At 41.7% G+C, this 16501-nt stretch overlaps 1 protein-coding gene across 10 annotated transcripts in view; it reads right to left on the bottom strand.

Moving 5' to 3' along the window:
• Window positions 1–16501, bottom strand: part of SCUBE1 (signal peptide, CUB domain and EGF like domain containing 1) — a 207979-nt gene that overhangs the window by 5143 nt on the left and 186335 nt on the right. For 7 of the 10 annotated variants that reach the window (XM_074271909.1, XM_074271913.1, XM_074271912.1 and 4 more), the window contains 9 exons: window positions 15302–15418; window positions 14243–14401; window positions 12742–12945; window positions 11126–11287; window positions 10099–10266; window positions 8759–8920; window positions 6732–6929; window positions 4661–4813; window positions 4295–4374 (listed from right to left, as the gene is read on the bottom strand). In XM_074271909.1, the coding sequence (XP_074128010.1) occupies window positions 4295–4374; window positions 4661–4813; window positions 6732–6929; window positions 8759–8920; window positions 10099–10266; window positions 11126–11287; window positions 12742–12945; window positions 14243–14401; window positions 15302–15418 (1403 nt within the window). The remainder of the gene's footprint in view (window positions 1–4294; window positions 4375–4660; window positions 4814–6731; window positions 6930–8758; window positions 8921–10098; window positions 10267–11125; window positions 11288–12741; window positions 12946–14242; window positions 14402–15301; window positions 15419–16501) is intronic. The other 3 variants (XM_074271911.1, XM_074271914.1, XM_074271919.1) reach the window with 1 other exon arrangement.

The raw sequence follows: 16501 nt of genomic DNA, 5'->3' as shown, positions 1-16501 counted from the left end.
AGAGATAGAGAGACAGAGACACATACACAGAGACAAAGAGATAGCTACACAGAGATAGCAGAAAGAGAGAGAGAGATAGACAGAGAGACAGACAGACAGACAGAGAAGGAAACACAGGATAGATCCTAGGAAGAAAATCAAATTTAGGGAATACAGATGGATAATAGCATCTTCTGTTTCTTAAATCCCAATTTATATTTTCCCAAAATTTCCCTTCTTCATTTCCTCTCATTGAAGTCAACCAATATCTGGTTATGTTTTGGTTTGGTCTGGAGGATTTTGTGAGATCCTTTGTAGCATTTTTTTACTTGTTCATGCAGTAGATGTTGGTGCATATTCTCTGTGTCTCTTTGGGTTGCTTGTGTTTACATATGCTTGCACATCAAGACAAGGCGGTGACTAGGGATCCCAGGAAAGATGGTCCTTGTTCCCTTTGGGGCCACAATGAAATCAACTCCACTAACATCTTCCTTCCTTCTTCTGAGAATCTTTGAGCTGTTCTTCCATTTCAACTGCAACTTCTTGGTCTTCTGGCTTCATTCGTAATGAATTATGTGACATCCTCCAGTGTATACAAATTCACTGGTCATTGGACAAAGACTTTGCATTTAAAATACTAACAGTTAAACAAATGTTTGTAGACAGTCTAAAAACAGTGTGATTCTCAGGCTGAGGGCCATTTAAAAATTGCTAATGGGTCATCACAATTAGAATAATTCATTATTTAGTGAATGGCCTGTTGGTGATGAGTTGCTCTATATTTAGCTAGGTTGGTGCTTAGACAGCAGATAGTATATGTTACTAGGGATTTATCCAATGCTTTTACAATTTGCAGAATCAGTACTTGCATTCCACTATCATAGTCTTTGAGAAACTGGGTCACTTCTATGCCATGATGAATCATCAGAGAAAGACTTTCATGAAAGCAGTTTGTCTTATCACAATAGAAATACTTAAGGGGCATGAGAAATGAGATTTTTCTAAGTTTAAAAATATGTGCATTAATAAGAAATCATATTAAAAAGTCTCTTTCATTTTGCTTTCTATAATGTGGCACCCTAAATGGTTGCATTTCTTGCCTTCCCGTAAGCTTCCTTTGTTTATCTTCATCTAGTTCAACTCCTTCATTATATAAATGAAGACATTGAGGGCCAGTGAGGGAAAGTGATTTTCCTGGTAAGTGATAACACTGGGACTAGAACTCTGATTCTCCTCTAAGTCCAATGTTCTTTCAACTATACTCAGTTTCCCGCAGAGCTGCTGATTTTTTAGGGCTGAAGTATCACAGGATATCAAAATCGTATAGTCCAATCTCCAATCACATCTATACTATCCATAGCAAAGACCATCTAAACCTCACTTAAACACCTCTACTTATGGGGAATTTATCACTGTTTTCAGCTCATAATAGCTCCATACACAACTTTCGAAACTCTCTGAATTAAAGGTATAGGTTCAATGCAGGTACTTTGATTTCTTCTTTCCCCCGAATTTAGCCTTTGGCTTAATAGTCTCTCATGGTACTTCTGGTCACTAAAACTCATCATCACTAAGAGTACAATTTTGTTTGTTTGTTTTTAAAAACCTGGTTCAGAAGAAGAAAGTTCTAAGTTCAAAATCCATGCCTAAAGGTATTTCTTGCACATAAATCATTAATTTGGACTACCTGACTAAGCAAAGATCTTTCCATTTCCAATATTATAATATTATTAGACTTCCTTCAAAAGGATATAAAAAAGATTGTGAATTACCATGGAATTCTAGTGCTTCTAATGGTGAAGCAAAATTCTTTTAAATGCTATTGTATCAGATATTGCAGTATTTTAAAAAGAGTCCAAAGTTTGAAGGCAGGTGACCTTTGGAAAATGAGGGAGTTGGACTAAGTTATCTATTTCTCTAGACCTGAGATTGAAAGGGAGAATCAGATTGTGGGGGAGCGGCTAGGTGGCACAGTGGATAGAGTACCAACCCTGAATTCAGGAGGACCCGAGTTCAGATCTGGTCTCAGACACTTAGCACTTCCTGGCTGTGTGACCCTGGGCAAGTCACTTAACCCCAGCCTCAGGGGGAAAAAAAAAGATTGTGGGAAAATGGCAAAAACAACAGGAGAGAGGAGGGCATGAGAGTGTGGATGGCAAATTGTTAGAAAATTTAAAAATAAAATAAAATGATTGTTAAAGACCACAGCATAATCAAGGACAGATATATGGACCCTATGCTTACAAAGGAGTTAGAAAATATACAAGATACAAGAAGAAAAAGAACTTAGGGGTAAAACCTCCCTTGCTGAGACAAATTGTCTGACTAATAAGATAAAACACTGACATGAGACAGAAAGAACTTTCAAGTCAAATACAGGGTGTTCCCAAAGTCTAAGTGTAATCTTAAGCTTTAATAGCCATTAAATTAATTTAATTATACTATAATATATTAGATTAATAGTTATTAATATTGATTAATAGTTATAAAAGCTTATGACTGCACTAGACTTTTGGGACACCCCATACAAATGTAAATCTCTCCGACCTTATATAAACTCGTCTTTCACTGAAGGGCTTAGAACCTAAATGGTCTTCCCAAGTTATGGTGACTATTCAATTCAATGTAATTCTAAATTCTACTTCATAATAAATAATAAATATAATATATCACATAATAAATTTCTACTGTTTGTAAGGCCTTGTAATGGGAGTTTATCTAAACAAACCATAGATGAGGCACTTAGGTAGCATAATGGTTAATCACATCAATAAGCATTTACTTGATTTGGATAAAGTACTAAGCCTGCAAGACAGATTCAGATTCTGCCTCTGACAATTAATAGCTATAAGTGTAACTCTGGCCAAATCAATGATCCTCTCTGTCTCTGACCATCTATAGAACAGGGAGAAGTGTATCCTCCTCAAACGGATATTGCTATCACTGAGAGATATTGAGATAATAGTTGTAGAAAGCTTTGCAAACTTTAAAATGATATATATATATATATATATGTATCCTAGCTATAATAATAGTATATAAATGTATGTATAATATGATAATAGTAATCTTAATAAAATAAGATCAGGTTCCTAATCTAAGGGAGCTAAGGCATGTACAGATAGCTAAAACACTAATCTCATGTGGAAGATGCAAAGTGCTGGGTAAGGTCTGAGATTTAGAAATTTGTCGTCAAATATATCCATGATGCAAGGTGGTTTCATGACAGAGTTACCTTTGAGCTGATCTTGCATGGGAGTGAGGTAGGCAAAGAGGGGGCAGGGTAACATTTCAAGCACAGGAATCAGTCTGAGCAAAGACATAGTAGATTATTTGAGGTACAAAGATTTGTCCAATTTGACTGGAGCACAGAGAAGAATACAACCAGGTAAGACTCCCAGGGAAGGATGGCTCCCCACTGTGGAGAGTTTTGAAGGTCAAAGACAAGTTAGAGTTTTCCTTGGTAGGCAATAGGGAGTCACTGAGGAATTTAGGGAGCAGTGACAGGACCAGATGGATGTATAAGGAAGATTATTCTGGGAGCTGAACGCTATTGGTTGGAGTGGGGGTGAGGTTAGAGGCAAGAGGACGGAAAAGGAACCTGTTATCCTAGTCCAGGGAGGTATCTGGAACATAGCATAGGAGTTAGATATAAGAGTAATAAAGGAGAAAGAGTCTTCTATAGTTTAAAAGACTATATTTAAAACTATCCTAGGACTTTTGAGGCACCCAGTATAAAAGACCCAGGACAATGGGGGATCTTGAGGCAACTCAACTAACCTCCACTTCCTCTCTCCTGTTATCTATGCTCGGACCCCTTTGCATTGTGGAATGGGAGCTCCACACGTTGTCAGGAGAGACCGAGGCTTGAAACATGCCTTTGATGGCCACCAGCAATGGCCCAATGGCAAACCAAGTCATTTCTCTGGGCCTCCAATCTTTCTCTGTAAAATGAGGAAGCTGTCTGTACTACTCACTTTGCAAGGTTATGGCAATGATCAAATAAAATGCATGGAAGGTGCTTTTGCAAACCTTCAAGCACTGTCTGATGTCCATTCTTCTCTGGTATGCTGCCAGTCACCCTGAGTATTTTCAAATTAATGTGACAATAAACATGTAAATTCTATGGACAGATACCCCTGAGGAATAAATATGCATATAGAGATGTTGCTTTAGGGATTCATCAGTCCTTCAAAATTGGAACTTCTGAGACAGCCTCTTATCCTCAATCTTTGAGCGTCCATTCTCACACTACTTACATGTTATGGTCTGTTATTATGTTTACACCCCCCAGAAATTTAAGCAAAACACTCACTTTTAAAATTTCTTGATGATTTTCTGATGCATACAACCTGCCATCTCGAACTATATCTTCTATTAACTGTTGATAATCCTCTGTGAAATGAAAGCAGAGAAGAAGAAAAGTGATTTGAGACCATCAACTTCTTTCCTGTTTTTTCCTTCTGTCCCCTCTCAGTCAAGACAGTAGTAAATTAGCAGATGGCCAATACCTGGCCATTCTCAGCACAGACATGCGCTTTGAGCTCACAGCCCTTCCAATGGTCAGATCTTTCTTTTTTCATTGTTCTCAGCATTTAGAAGGGTACTTTGCCTGTAGAAGATTCCCAGGAAATGTTCATTGAATTGGATTGGACACAGATATGGAACATTCCAGCCTTACCGTCATAGGTCACGTAGGGTACTTGGAATCCTTTGCCGCTGTTCCCTTCGTTTGATTTAAACTGGATCCACAGCTTTCGAGACCGGGACGTGAAGGCTATGGGCCTCTCGTAGGTCTGGCATGTTTCATAAGTAGTGATGGATGTAGGGGAGGCTGCAAAGGGAAGCAGACCCACCATATTGGAGCCATCCTGGGTCTCCCCGGGATCTGCCTGATACTGCCATGAGATTCATTTGCAGTTAAGGTAAAGATCATAATGCTTCCCAGTGTGAGGTGCATGGACAGCCTGAGAAGGAGGGCCTTTCCTTTTTGTCACTACTTAGTACCTAACTACATGAGTTCAAAACTGGAGGCTGTCCCTGGGGCTCTTCTCTTTCCCTTCCCTGTTTCCAATTCACACCTAAGTCCTGTTGCTTTTGACCTCTGCATCATCTCTTGCATCCATCTTCTCAGCGCTCACCCTGCCCTACGCTGGAGTTCAGGAGCACATTGGCATTCAACGAGATGACCATAACCAGTTCCTAACTTCCTGACCATACACTCTTCTTCCCCAAGCTAGTTTCATTACTGCAACCAATGCACAGAACTGGCCATTTTATTCCCCTACTAAAAAAAGTCTTGAAGGGAGTAGTGAATAAAATAAAAACTTCAGCCTGCCATTGTGAAGCCCTCCATTTTCAAGCTCTACCCTCCTTTTCCAACCTTCCCAGGTTTTACATACCTTCCCCTTAGATGTGAACACTTATGTTGCACACTTTGCTCAGGATGGGCCCCATACCTAGAATATACTCTCTGCTTAATTCTGCCTATTGCAAACCTGTGCAATAACATAGGTACCATCTCCCCTGTGAGCCTTTCACAAGCCTACACCTGCTCTCACTCTGAGGTGAAAGTGATCTCTCCCTCCCCTAGCTTTCCTAGAGGACTTTGTCTGGATCACTGCATGTCAACTCTTGACACACTTATTTCGGTACCTGCCAGCTCATAACTCCTCCTTCCCTTCTAGTAGAAGGTGAGTCTTTGAGGTTAGGATCAGTGCCTTATGTAAAATCCAGCTAACCAGAAGGTCTTGTTGAACAAATCTCTAATTAGTCTCATTCATTCCAAAAACAATGTTGGGGAGGGAGTCATAGTGCAGAGAAGCAATTATTATTTCCATTTCATGGCTAAGACAATGGAGAAGAAGACGAAAGTCATTGCCCAGAATTACTCTGATCATGACTGGTAGAGTCTGCCCTAGTTGACCGAAGTCCAGGGCTCCTGCCAAGGTGCCACATTGCTCTTCAGAGGCAATAACACAGATGAAATTGTCTTCAAAACTACAGGGTGTCTGGATAAGTGCTAGGCATTGGGGTGATAAGGCTTTTCACACACACACACACACACACACACACACATATATATATATGTATATATATATATGTATATATATATATATATACATATATATATATATACACACACACACATATATATATATATATTTTACAGAGTGATGAGATACAGGGACTCTAATTGATCCCAAGAGATTAGTAGCATGATCCTGGGCTTTTGTGAAAATGTGAGTTTAATGGCAAGAAGCCTTAATGGGAGTCAAGAGACTCAGGCTGATTCCAGCTCTGACACATTAATTGTGTCACTGTGGAGAAGTCATTTTCCTTCCCTAAGCTTCAGTTTCCTCATTTGAAAAATGTGGATAAGAATCCTTGTAATAGTAACCTGACATGGGATATTTTTGAGGAAAGTCCTTTTTTTAAATAGTAAAAATGAAATGTTAATAGTAATGCTAAATAATGGCAATCCTTAGATGGTTCAGTGGGCTTCCCTTCACTAGAATAAATTAAATTGGACCATTGACTTACTATTTATCTGTTCTTCAAGCTTAGAGCTAAATGTGGAGAGAGAGTATTCGTCATTCAACGGTGAATTCTCTGGCAATGGCATTTTATGAAACAGAAATAGTAATAGATAGTAATATAATGGAAATGGTAATAGTAATAATGATTTGGAATTTAGTTTATTATATATCCTTTGATTTAAAGGTCTCCATAGTTCATCATCAGCCACTTACCGCTTTTTCTCATCACTAAAACATCACCACATTCATCTTCAATGGGCAGGAATATCTCTGGCACCACAATAAGAATTCTTCTCTTAGGTGGAGGATTGATGTTCCATATACATTCCACATTGGCTGGGTAGTCACCAGGGTAATTGGGAGACTCAATGTAGCCAGTGTAATCTCCCAGTTCTCCTCCACAGTGCTGGTCTGTGGAGAAACCAGAACCTTTTTGAAGACGGGCTCCATGTCTTATTCATCTTTGTACCAGTTCTAATCTTCTGCACCCTTAATGTTTGCGGAATGATGGAAACTAACATTGGGCATTGGGTTTCCTCCTGGCCACATGTGAACTACAAAATGCTTATGTTTCAATGGCTCTTGAGAGTGAGAATTGATGGGTTTCTGAACAGCATTTTTATGTTCTTCCCCCGTTTGTTAGAGAAGATGGTGAGAACGTAATTGCTCAGATAAGTACCTGAATGGCTATTATGCAGAACAGCCATTCACCTGGTTCTTTGTGGCCCTGAAGGACAGAACTAGAATCAGGAGGGAGAAATTACAAAAACACAAATTCAAGCTTTTTGGAAAGAGAAGCTTCTAAAATAATCGGAGCTATCCCAAAGCTAATAGGTTTACTGTCACAGGAGCTTATCAAGGGAAGACTTTAAATCCTTTGATCCTATTAAGTTCGAAAGTTTCAATACATGTTCAATCTAGTTAGTTGGACAGTGATGAACATCCACTGGGTTAAAACCCAAATTGTGATGCTGACTGAACTGGAGACTTCACAATAAAATGCTGAGATATCTTCATTTAAAAATCAATCTTCAGTTCTTTCTATAACCCTCAGGCCTGACATCTGACAGCAAAGGATTCAGGTGATAACTATTAGGCCTTGATCTGGGAATGCTACTTCAGGGGTTCCTCAAAACATTTAGAAATGGCTGTGATGGAGGTAGCATTCCTGTCTGGGGGTTCCAGATCTATACCTTCTGGGTGACTGTGGCACCTGGGAAGGCTGTATGGCTGCCAGCTTTTCTCTTCCCTAAAGTGGGTGAAATGCTGCTCATAATACAGGGGAAGAAAGAGCTGCAAAGTGACTCCTCGGAAGGTAAATAGGAAGCTAAGGAGGGCTCCAAGTAAGGTTCTGTTTCTTTTTTATTCCCAACTACCTTCCATATCAGTATGATCACTTCCAGGGCTATGCAGAAGCCAGTCACCAATTTAGGGCCAGAATGGACATCAACACTCAAGTAGGCTATTTATACCTTTCCATCTTCCTCTCATATCCTGACCTACCCACAGTGCTGGAGAGGAGGAAACAGATCCACAGCAGAGGTCTGACTTGCCCAAAGTCGCCGTCACTAAATAGCAGATTCAGGCTTTCAATCAAGGCTCTCTAATTACACACTCATCCTGTCAACTGCATCATGTTGCCTTTAGAAAAAAAAATTATTCTGGAACCAGTATAGGGACAATAGCTAGCTTTTATCTAGCATTTGAACACAGCTTTATTGTTTGCAAAAATTTTTTTACAAGTATGATCTCATTTGGTCCTTACAACCAACCTAGGAAGGAGGTGCTGTTATCTTCATTTTATAAATGAGGAAATTAAGGCACATAGATGTTAAATGACTTACTTAGAGTCACACAGTAAGTATCTGATTCTGGATTTTAACTCAGGGCTTCCCAAACCCAAATCCAGTGCTCTTTCTACTGGAACATCTAGATGCTTGTAATAGCTACCAGACCTCTAAGTAATGTCTGTGTCTGTGTCCAAAGCCCCATTTTTTCCTTCTAAAGATGGAGACATTAATGCCCTGACCTTCTCTCACAGTTATGGAAACGGTCAAATAAAAGAATGTATATAAAGGTGTGCTAACTATTAAAGCTGTGTAGATGTGAATAATTATCTAAATTGTTAGTTAGCAGTGCAAAATCACAATTATCTTTATTATTTTTTCACAACAATGGAATCCCAGCCTCCTCAGGGCTATATTTATGGCTGCATCCCAATAGGAGGGGAAATGACTTACTTTTACAATGAGTAACATTGGTAGAGCCGTCAAAATCAGTGCTTGTGTTACCAGGGCAAGTTATGCAGTAATTCTGACCAAATTCTGGCTGGTAGGTGCCAATGGGACATCTGATACAGCGATGGGTAGAGGAGTTGTAGTAGTGACCAGGAGAACAGTGGACTGCAGAAAGGCATGAGACAAGCAGTTATTATCAGATGCAGAACTTGAATGTGTGTCACATTCCATCACTACATTTACAACACTACTAGGAGCAACTTTTCACAGAAGTATGACCTCTATGATTAATATTTCAAAATACTCAAGTTGCCAAAGGTGGACCAAAAGTGGAAATTGCTTTTGTCCAGGCTTAAGAATAAGCAAAACTCTCCATTTTTCTTTACTATAACAAAACTTAACTTTTTTCTTAAAAATCCAGCTAATGCTCAGTTCCTTTATGAAAACTGCCTTGATTACTCTTACCTTCACTGATTATCTCCTTCCTCTGAACTAGAGAATTTATTAGTCTTTGCCAGATTGCTCCATCTTTTATCTTAAGCATAATCTGAAGATAAACAGTCATCTACCAGGGAGCCCTTATAGACCCCTAGCTCAAGAGCTAGAAAGATCAACTGGATAGATCCTTTAGACCTATTTCCTCATTCTATGGATGAGAAAACTGAGACCCAGGGAAAACAGGGCCTGTTGTGTTCATTTCTCCATTTTGGAGGAAGAGGGAGAAGTCTGATAGATAGAAGAGAGAGGAATTCATCGTGAGATCATCTGCTTGTGTTAAGGTTCCATCTTGTGTGTATATATGTCTATATTGGTGAGTGTATCTGTGTTCAAATGTATATTTATGTGAATGAGATAGGTAAACAAAAATGTGTCAGTATGCTTGTGTTGTGTCTTTAGGTAAATATGTTTTATGTCAGTGTAAACATATGCGTGTATTGTGTGTGTGTGTGTATGTGAGAGAGAGAGAGAGAGAGAGAGAGAGAGAGAGAGAGAGAGAGAGAGAGAGAGAGAGAGAGAGAGAGAGAGAGAGACTCAAGATGGAAATCAGAAATAAAATAAGATATAAAAAACCTTGGGGAGTGTGTTCACAGGAGCTGGAAAGAGACTGCTTTTCATTTTGTCTCTCTAGCTTCAGTACCTAGGACAGTTCCTTGCACCCAGCAAACATGTAATGCTTGTTGGATCAAACCAGATTTGTACTATTATAGTATGACCCTACTTGGAATTTTTCTTTTAATTTGCCAAGTGTAGGTGGAAGCTCTGAACATTCTTTCTGGTCCATGGCCCATGCATTATTCCACTTTCAAACCCATTGCTAAACATCAGAGGCAGGGTGCATTTACCTTTTGTCTCACAGTCTTGGAATGAAACAGCTCCTTCATACTTGGTCACCAGCCCGCCTCCGCAGGGGAAGCACAGGGTGCGTCCTGGCTCAGGCTGGTATGTGCCCAGTGGGCATGGCCTGCAAGGTTTGAAGCCATCGGATGAGTAGAAGCCGGGAGAACACTGTCCTGAAAAATTAAAAGTCATCTCTTATGGGAGGAAGCTGGTCCAGTAGGGACCAGTGGCCTAGGGACAGCTTCTGAAATGACAAAGCTACTGGCAGACCAGCTACATCTGTGATTTAGCTCTTTCTCCAATCCACAAGTAGAAGGACCAACCCCAAAGATACTCTGGCAGATTCTGGGGAAGGGACTAGTTTCTAAATCTTGCACATTGGGGCCCACAGCTCTAGAACTAAACACATGGAGAATTCAAAATTGAGAACAAAGGGACTACTTTTGACTAGTTGTCATAGAATTACTGACTGGACCTACCTACATCCACATCCCATTTTTTTTTACAGAATTTGACAGAAATTCATTGAGTTCAGAGCTAGAAAGGATCTTAATAGTCATTTAGTACAAACTTATTTTACAAAACTGAGATTCAGATCCCAGAGTTACATAGGTTTGAGAGCTGTCCTTTGGAGGGGATTACTCTTTCCATTAGGTCAGGAATTTTTAAAACTCTTTTCCAATGGCTATGAATGTGCATTGAAATGCTGCTTCCTTTTGGGTTCAGATTAGATTAGAAAGCAAACTACTCTGGTACAGATCTGGGACGAACTTTACATGGAGTTGCATGAGGATCTGGGGCAAAGGAAATAAATGCCCTTATGTCATTTACATAATATTACCCACAATCCCCAAACTTTTCTCTGGTTGATAGCTTGACCTGAGTTGATGTCATTACAGTGAGTGTAATGACTCAAGTAACATGGGCTTAATTTTAAATGCCTCTGCTTCCCAAGACAAAATAGTGGCAGACTGAGACAACATAGGGCAGGTGGGGGACTTGCCATTCTTTTAGAAATCAAGTTTCACTTGCCTCCACATTCGGACACATTTCGGGCTCCTGCTAGGCCTTGGCCATCATTACTTGGGCAAGGCTCACAGGTGAGCTGACCCTCTGTATCTTGATATGTTCCTGGCAGACAAGGAAGGCACTCACTGTGCTCTCCGCTGTAATAGGTGCCTGGTCCACAGGTCACTGAAAAACCAAAGCAGAACCCAACCATGAGGACATTCCTAAAGTTGCCTCAAGAAGACCTCAAACCTAGGTTTCTTGGAGACTTCCTGCCTCATTCACCTTTTCACTTCCTGCCCAAGAACAAGGACAACTCTTACTCATATTCTTCTTCAGATTTAGACCTGGAAGGGACCTTAAAGGTCATCTACTCTAGTTTTCTAAATTTTACAGATGAAGAAACCGAGACCTAGAGACCTGCTTTGCTGAATTTGTAGGTCTAACTCCACCTATTTTAAAGACATGTTGCTAGTGCCATTAGAGGGAATGAAGAAGAGGGAACCAATAAATTCTTATCCATTCCCATAAGGGTACATACATAATCTCAGGTACAACTGTATACTTTCATCACCTGTACATGTGCCATCTTTAGCTCCCTAGATAAATCGCTGATTATGGAATTATTAAAGTGGATGGGACCTGAGAGATCATCTAGTGTAATCTCCTTAGTTTTTAGAGAAGACAGCTGAGTTTTAGAGAAGATAAATAGCTTTCCCAAATTATGCAGGCAAAAGATCTTCCCTGAGGTAATGGAGCATCAGATTCTCTACTCTAGTTTTGCTAACTTCTTGGCCATAGAGCCTACCTCAAGGGACACTGGGAAGAACTAGAACCTGGAGGCGTTTTCCTGGCACTGCTGGTCAGTTAACTCCATTTCCTCTTCTCAGACCTCTGTACTCTGGCTTTTGCTACTTAACAGAAACTATTCACTTCAAAGTTACTGTTGATCTTTTGATTTTCAGGTCTTTTTTCCTTTTATCAGCCTTTTTTTCTTGGCCCTCTCTGTAGCATTTGACTTTGTGGATACTCTCTCCTCTTTGGGGCTTTGTGACGCTGCTTTCACTTGTTTCTATTTCTACCTGACCACTTCATTTCTTCTCAGAGTCCTTTGTCAGATCATCATCCATATCACGTCCCCTAACATAATGTTGTCCCCTAAGGTCTTGTTCTGGACCCCCTTATACTATATGTATTCAGAAGTTCTGGGTAGTTTTCTTCTTTTTTCTTGAATTATGGTATTGAGGTTTTTTTGAGTTGTGTTTTTTTGGAAGATTTATGATGCTTAAATTATCTTTATGCAACCTGTCTTCCAGATCAATATGTTTTGCTTGTATAAAAGATCATGTTTTCTTTTAATATTAATGCTTTTGTTTCTTTTTTCCCCCTTCACTTCTGTGTATATGTATGACAATCAGTTCTTTTTTTTTTTTTTTTTTTTTGGTAAGGTTTATCAGTAGATAGAGTGTCAGATCTGGAGTCAGGAAGACTCTTCTTCCTGAGTTCAAATCTGGCTTCAGACTCTTACTAGCATTTAATTCTGAGCAAGTTACTTAATCCTTGAGCTGAGACCATTTCCCTTTTGTGTTTGTAGCCCTAGGACCTGGTCCAGTGCCAGGCACATAGGCTGATTGACTCACCACACTTCCCATCCTGCAGCACCAGGCCAGGGCTACAAGCCTCCTGCCCTTCAGCAGTTTTAGCTGGTTTCTGGGCCACTTCATACTCTGTACCCGAAAACTGAAGGTAAAATTGCTGTTTATTAATAGATTTCCGTAGTGTTTTGATGGCGGCCTGCAACTTCTGTTCCAGCTTTTTCCGGACACAATCGGTATTACAGGTGTCTGAATAAGAGATGAATGGGAATAGTTTTTAGTGTAACTCACATTTCATAAGGGCTTGCAAAGTGCTTCCTCACAGCAGCCTTGGGAGGTAGCAAGGATAAGGATTATTAACCTTTTTACAGATGAAGAAACTGCTAAGAACTGAAATGGATGGTCCAAAGATGCTGGAAACTACCTTCCAGAGTTCTGGCTCTTTCTAGGCCAGTTTCTTTCTATTTAAACTCCACAACTGCCTGTAACTCCAGATGGGAGTGAGACCTCCTGAGGGAGTGGCAATCTGCATTGTGGCATCCTGAGCTGTGGGAGGGACCCTTGCCAGGTGATGCCTTAGCTTCCTCAAATATAAACTAGGGGGTAAGAAAGGCAGCCAGCCCCAGGGCTGCTGTGGGGATCAAATGAAAGGTACAGTGACTGCTCTGCAGACCTTAAAGGTCCTGCAAAGGTACACACCTATTATCCCTAGGACTTGCTTGGGATTTCTGATGAGGAACCTCTCCTAATTGGTGCTACCTCTTGTGCATCTCAGTTCTGGAGAGTCTCCTGAGGCATGGAGAAGCTGAGCTCTTTCCTCAGGGTCCTGTTGGTGATCGAGGCCCTGCCAAAGGTGGGTCCTAAGCCATCATCTCTAAGCCCCTGCCACCTCTTTCTTTGGTCACTGTGGCTATTAGCACCGATCTTGAAACTGTCCCGGAGAAAAGCCTCCTTTGGGTTACCGTCCAAATGCATCACCAACTCACAAAGCAGGGACGCTTCCTGATTTCTACCTTTGATCCTAATGACTAAAATGTGCACATGCATTGTAGACACAAATGCATGCATATTTTTGTGTCTGCACATGTCGTTTGCACAAATGTGTACATATATTTGTGTTTGCATGTATTACATGCACATCAATGTATGTGTATATTTGCATCTGCATGTATTATACACACAAATGTGTCTATGTTTGCGTCTGCATGTATCACATGCATAAATGTATGCATCTATTTGTGTCTGCACGCATTGTACACACAAATATGTGTATATATTTGTGTCTGCACGTATCACGTGCACAAATGTGTGGGTATATTTGTGTCTGTACGTATCGTGTGCACAAATATGTGTATATATTTGTGTCTGCACATATCACGTGCACAAATGTGTGGGTATATTTGCGCCTGCACGTATTATGTGCACACAGATGCATGTGTATAACTGTAATACAGCTGGCTTGCGTCACGCCCACGCAGTCACACATATATCCTCGTCACAGCACGATTGCACAGAACAACAAGTCTGTAAGACGATCTGCACACACCTGAGACCTCATCAGACTTCATCTCTACCTCAAACTCGGCCGTGATATGGGACACTTCCTTGGAAGGAGACTTGCGGCCCCGGCGCTTCTTCTTGGAAGAGTCGCACTGGAGGTTCACGAAGGTCACTTGGCAGTTGTCTGTACAAGGGAATTGACCACCTTGGCATAAAAGAGGTACATGAGAGAGACAAGAAGCAGACGGTGGGCATGGCTGGGGTGGCAGGGCTGGGCCTCCATGCCTGGCGCAGGGCATGGGCGAGGTCCTCAAGAAATAGAGAAATCGTGACTGGGTGGATGGACGTGCCATTACCAGAGGCCCCACAGGGGAGGTGGAAGTGATGGCTTCCTTATTAAGTGCCTCCTGCAGTTGGGTGCTGGGCATATAGAGCTCACAAATGACCCTGGCCCCTTCCCCAAGGAGCTCACGGGCTGACAGACATAAGACGGGAACACAACTACAGCACAATAGGACAGGACTAAGGCCGCACGTCCTTGCCTGGCAGCTCCTTGGCACTGACCCGGGGCCAGCTCCATCCACTGAGCCACTCTGGCTTTCAAGAAACATCATATAAAATGCATTTAATGAAGTTAAGCTGTTGCCTCAACAACTCTAATTTTCTGTGATGGGGGAGTGTAGGAATAAAAACAACCAGGGCCGAGAGCCTCACAGGGCACGAGCTAAGAGACCCCCCTTCACTTTGCAGGTGAAGGACCTGAGGGCTGGGCAAGGCCACGGCTTGTCCAATGTCACATAACAGGGTCTTCCTGCTTCTCTGGCCGGTGCAGCAACTTGAGGGAATGTCCCTTCTGTCTTTGTTTCTCTGGTACCTTCCTAGCAAGAGGCCTTATGCTCAGTGAACATCTGTTCATCCCTTGATGAATACATGTCAAATTTCCTGAAACCCTTCTCGCTATGCCTACTTCCTACCAAGAGAGGGACCCATCAGACCCTCTTAATTCAGGACCCTCTTCTTCTCCAAGTCATTAAGATACTCTGCCCACTGGCTCCCATGGGAATGGATGCCAGGCGCCAGCCGCCATGGCAGCCAGGCCACTCACCGAGTAGTGCTTGCTTTCCCACCTCCTTCACCTTATCCTTGCTGCGTCGTCGCAGGTGACATTTAGCATCTCTGATTTTGAAACGGGCTTTCTGCTTGACAGGGGGGATCAGAGGATCTGCAAAAAAGCCCAAGAGAGCACCTCAAAGCAGGGACATCACCCATCTCCTCCCTTGCCCTACCATCCTGCTGTGATTAGTGGTGGCTTGTCAGTTCCTCTGACTGGCAACATCCTGTGATCTTTGGCCTTCTAAGTGACCTGGAAAAATCAGGAAGGGCTCGGAGGGTGTCGAGGATATAGTTATCTGCTGACCATTCTCTAAGCCTAAGACCTCAGGCTACCACCATCCAAGAGACTTTCCTATAGACATCGACCATTCAGAATCAACAACAGAAAGGGAAAGCCAGCCAGACACGAGAACAGTCACCAGCCTGCTGGTCAACCACAGGGACCTGTCATCTGGCTCCCCATGTCTCCTTCCTTTGAATTTCATCAGCTCTGGGGTGTTGCAATCAGCTTTTCTGCACAAAAGCCAAATAACCTTTGTTCTCTTACATTTAATCTCTTGTCTATGGGAAGCTCCAGTGGGACAGGGAGTGCTGCTGCTCTTAGGGTTATTGTCAGTCCCTGCTGCCTTCCTCGGCTTGTCTTTTAGCCAAGTGCCGGCTTTCTTGTGGTAACCAGGCAGAAAGGGTGTATCTCTAGCCACCCCCACATCATCCAAAGGACTCCTAAGTCCTTCTATTTGCTATGAAATCCAACTATGGTATCATCTCCCGTGACTAGAAAGCGAAGCCCTGGAGAGGAAGGTTTCTCTCCCTTTTCTTTTTGTATCCTTAGCACTTTGTGCAGTGCTTAGAAGCTACTGCTTAATGAGTTCTTTTCCTTTCTGTTCTATTTGCTCATTTCTCTTGATGAAATAATAAGCCAGAGGGACTTTGAGTGATTGAGGACTAAAGGACTTTGACTAAAACAACTGGACTTCTTCAATAAGGGGCCCTAACTTATTAAGGGCAGAACCATGGGCCACTTCTATAATGTTCCTGAGTGCTGGGCACATGGAGGCCCATGATTCGTACTCGTTGATTGAATTACTGAAAGCGGATAGTTCTGGAGGAGTCAGTGAAGCTCTTTTTTGCCATTTTTAGCCCCAGCTGGGAGAGGGAATGAACAAAGGGAAGAAGTGGTCATCATTCACTT

The sequence above is a fragment of the Sminthopsis crassicaudata genome, chromosome 5, assembly GCF_048593235.1.
Source record: "Sminthopsis crassicaudata isolate SCR6 chromosome 5, ASM4859323v1, whole genome shotgun sequence".
NCBI lineage: Eukaryota > Metazoa > Chordata > Mammalia > Dasyuromorphia > Dasyuridae > Sminthopsis > Sminthopsis crassicaudata.
Note: the sequence above shows the minus strand (reverse complement) of the source record. Positions and strands in the feature narration are given on the sequence as shown.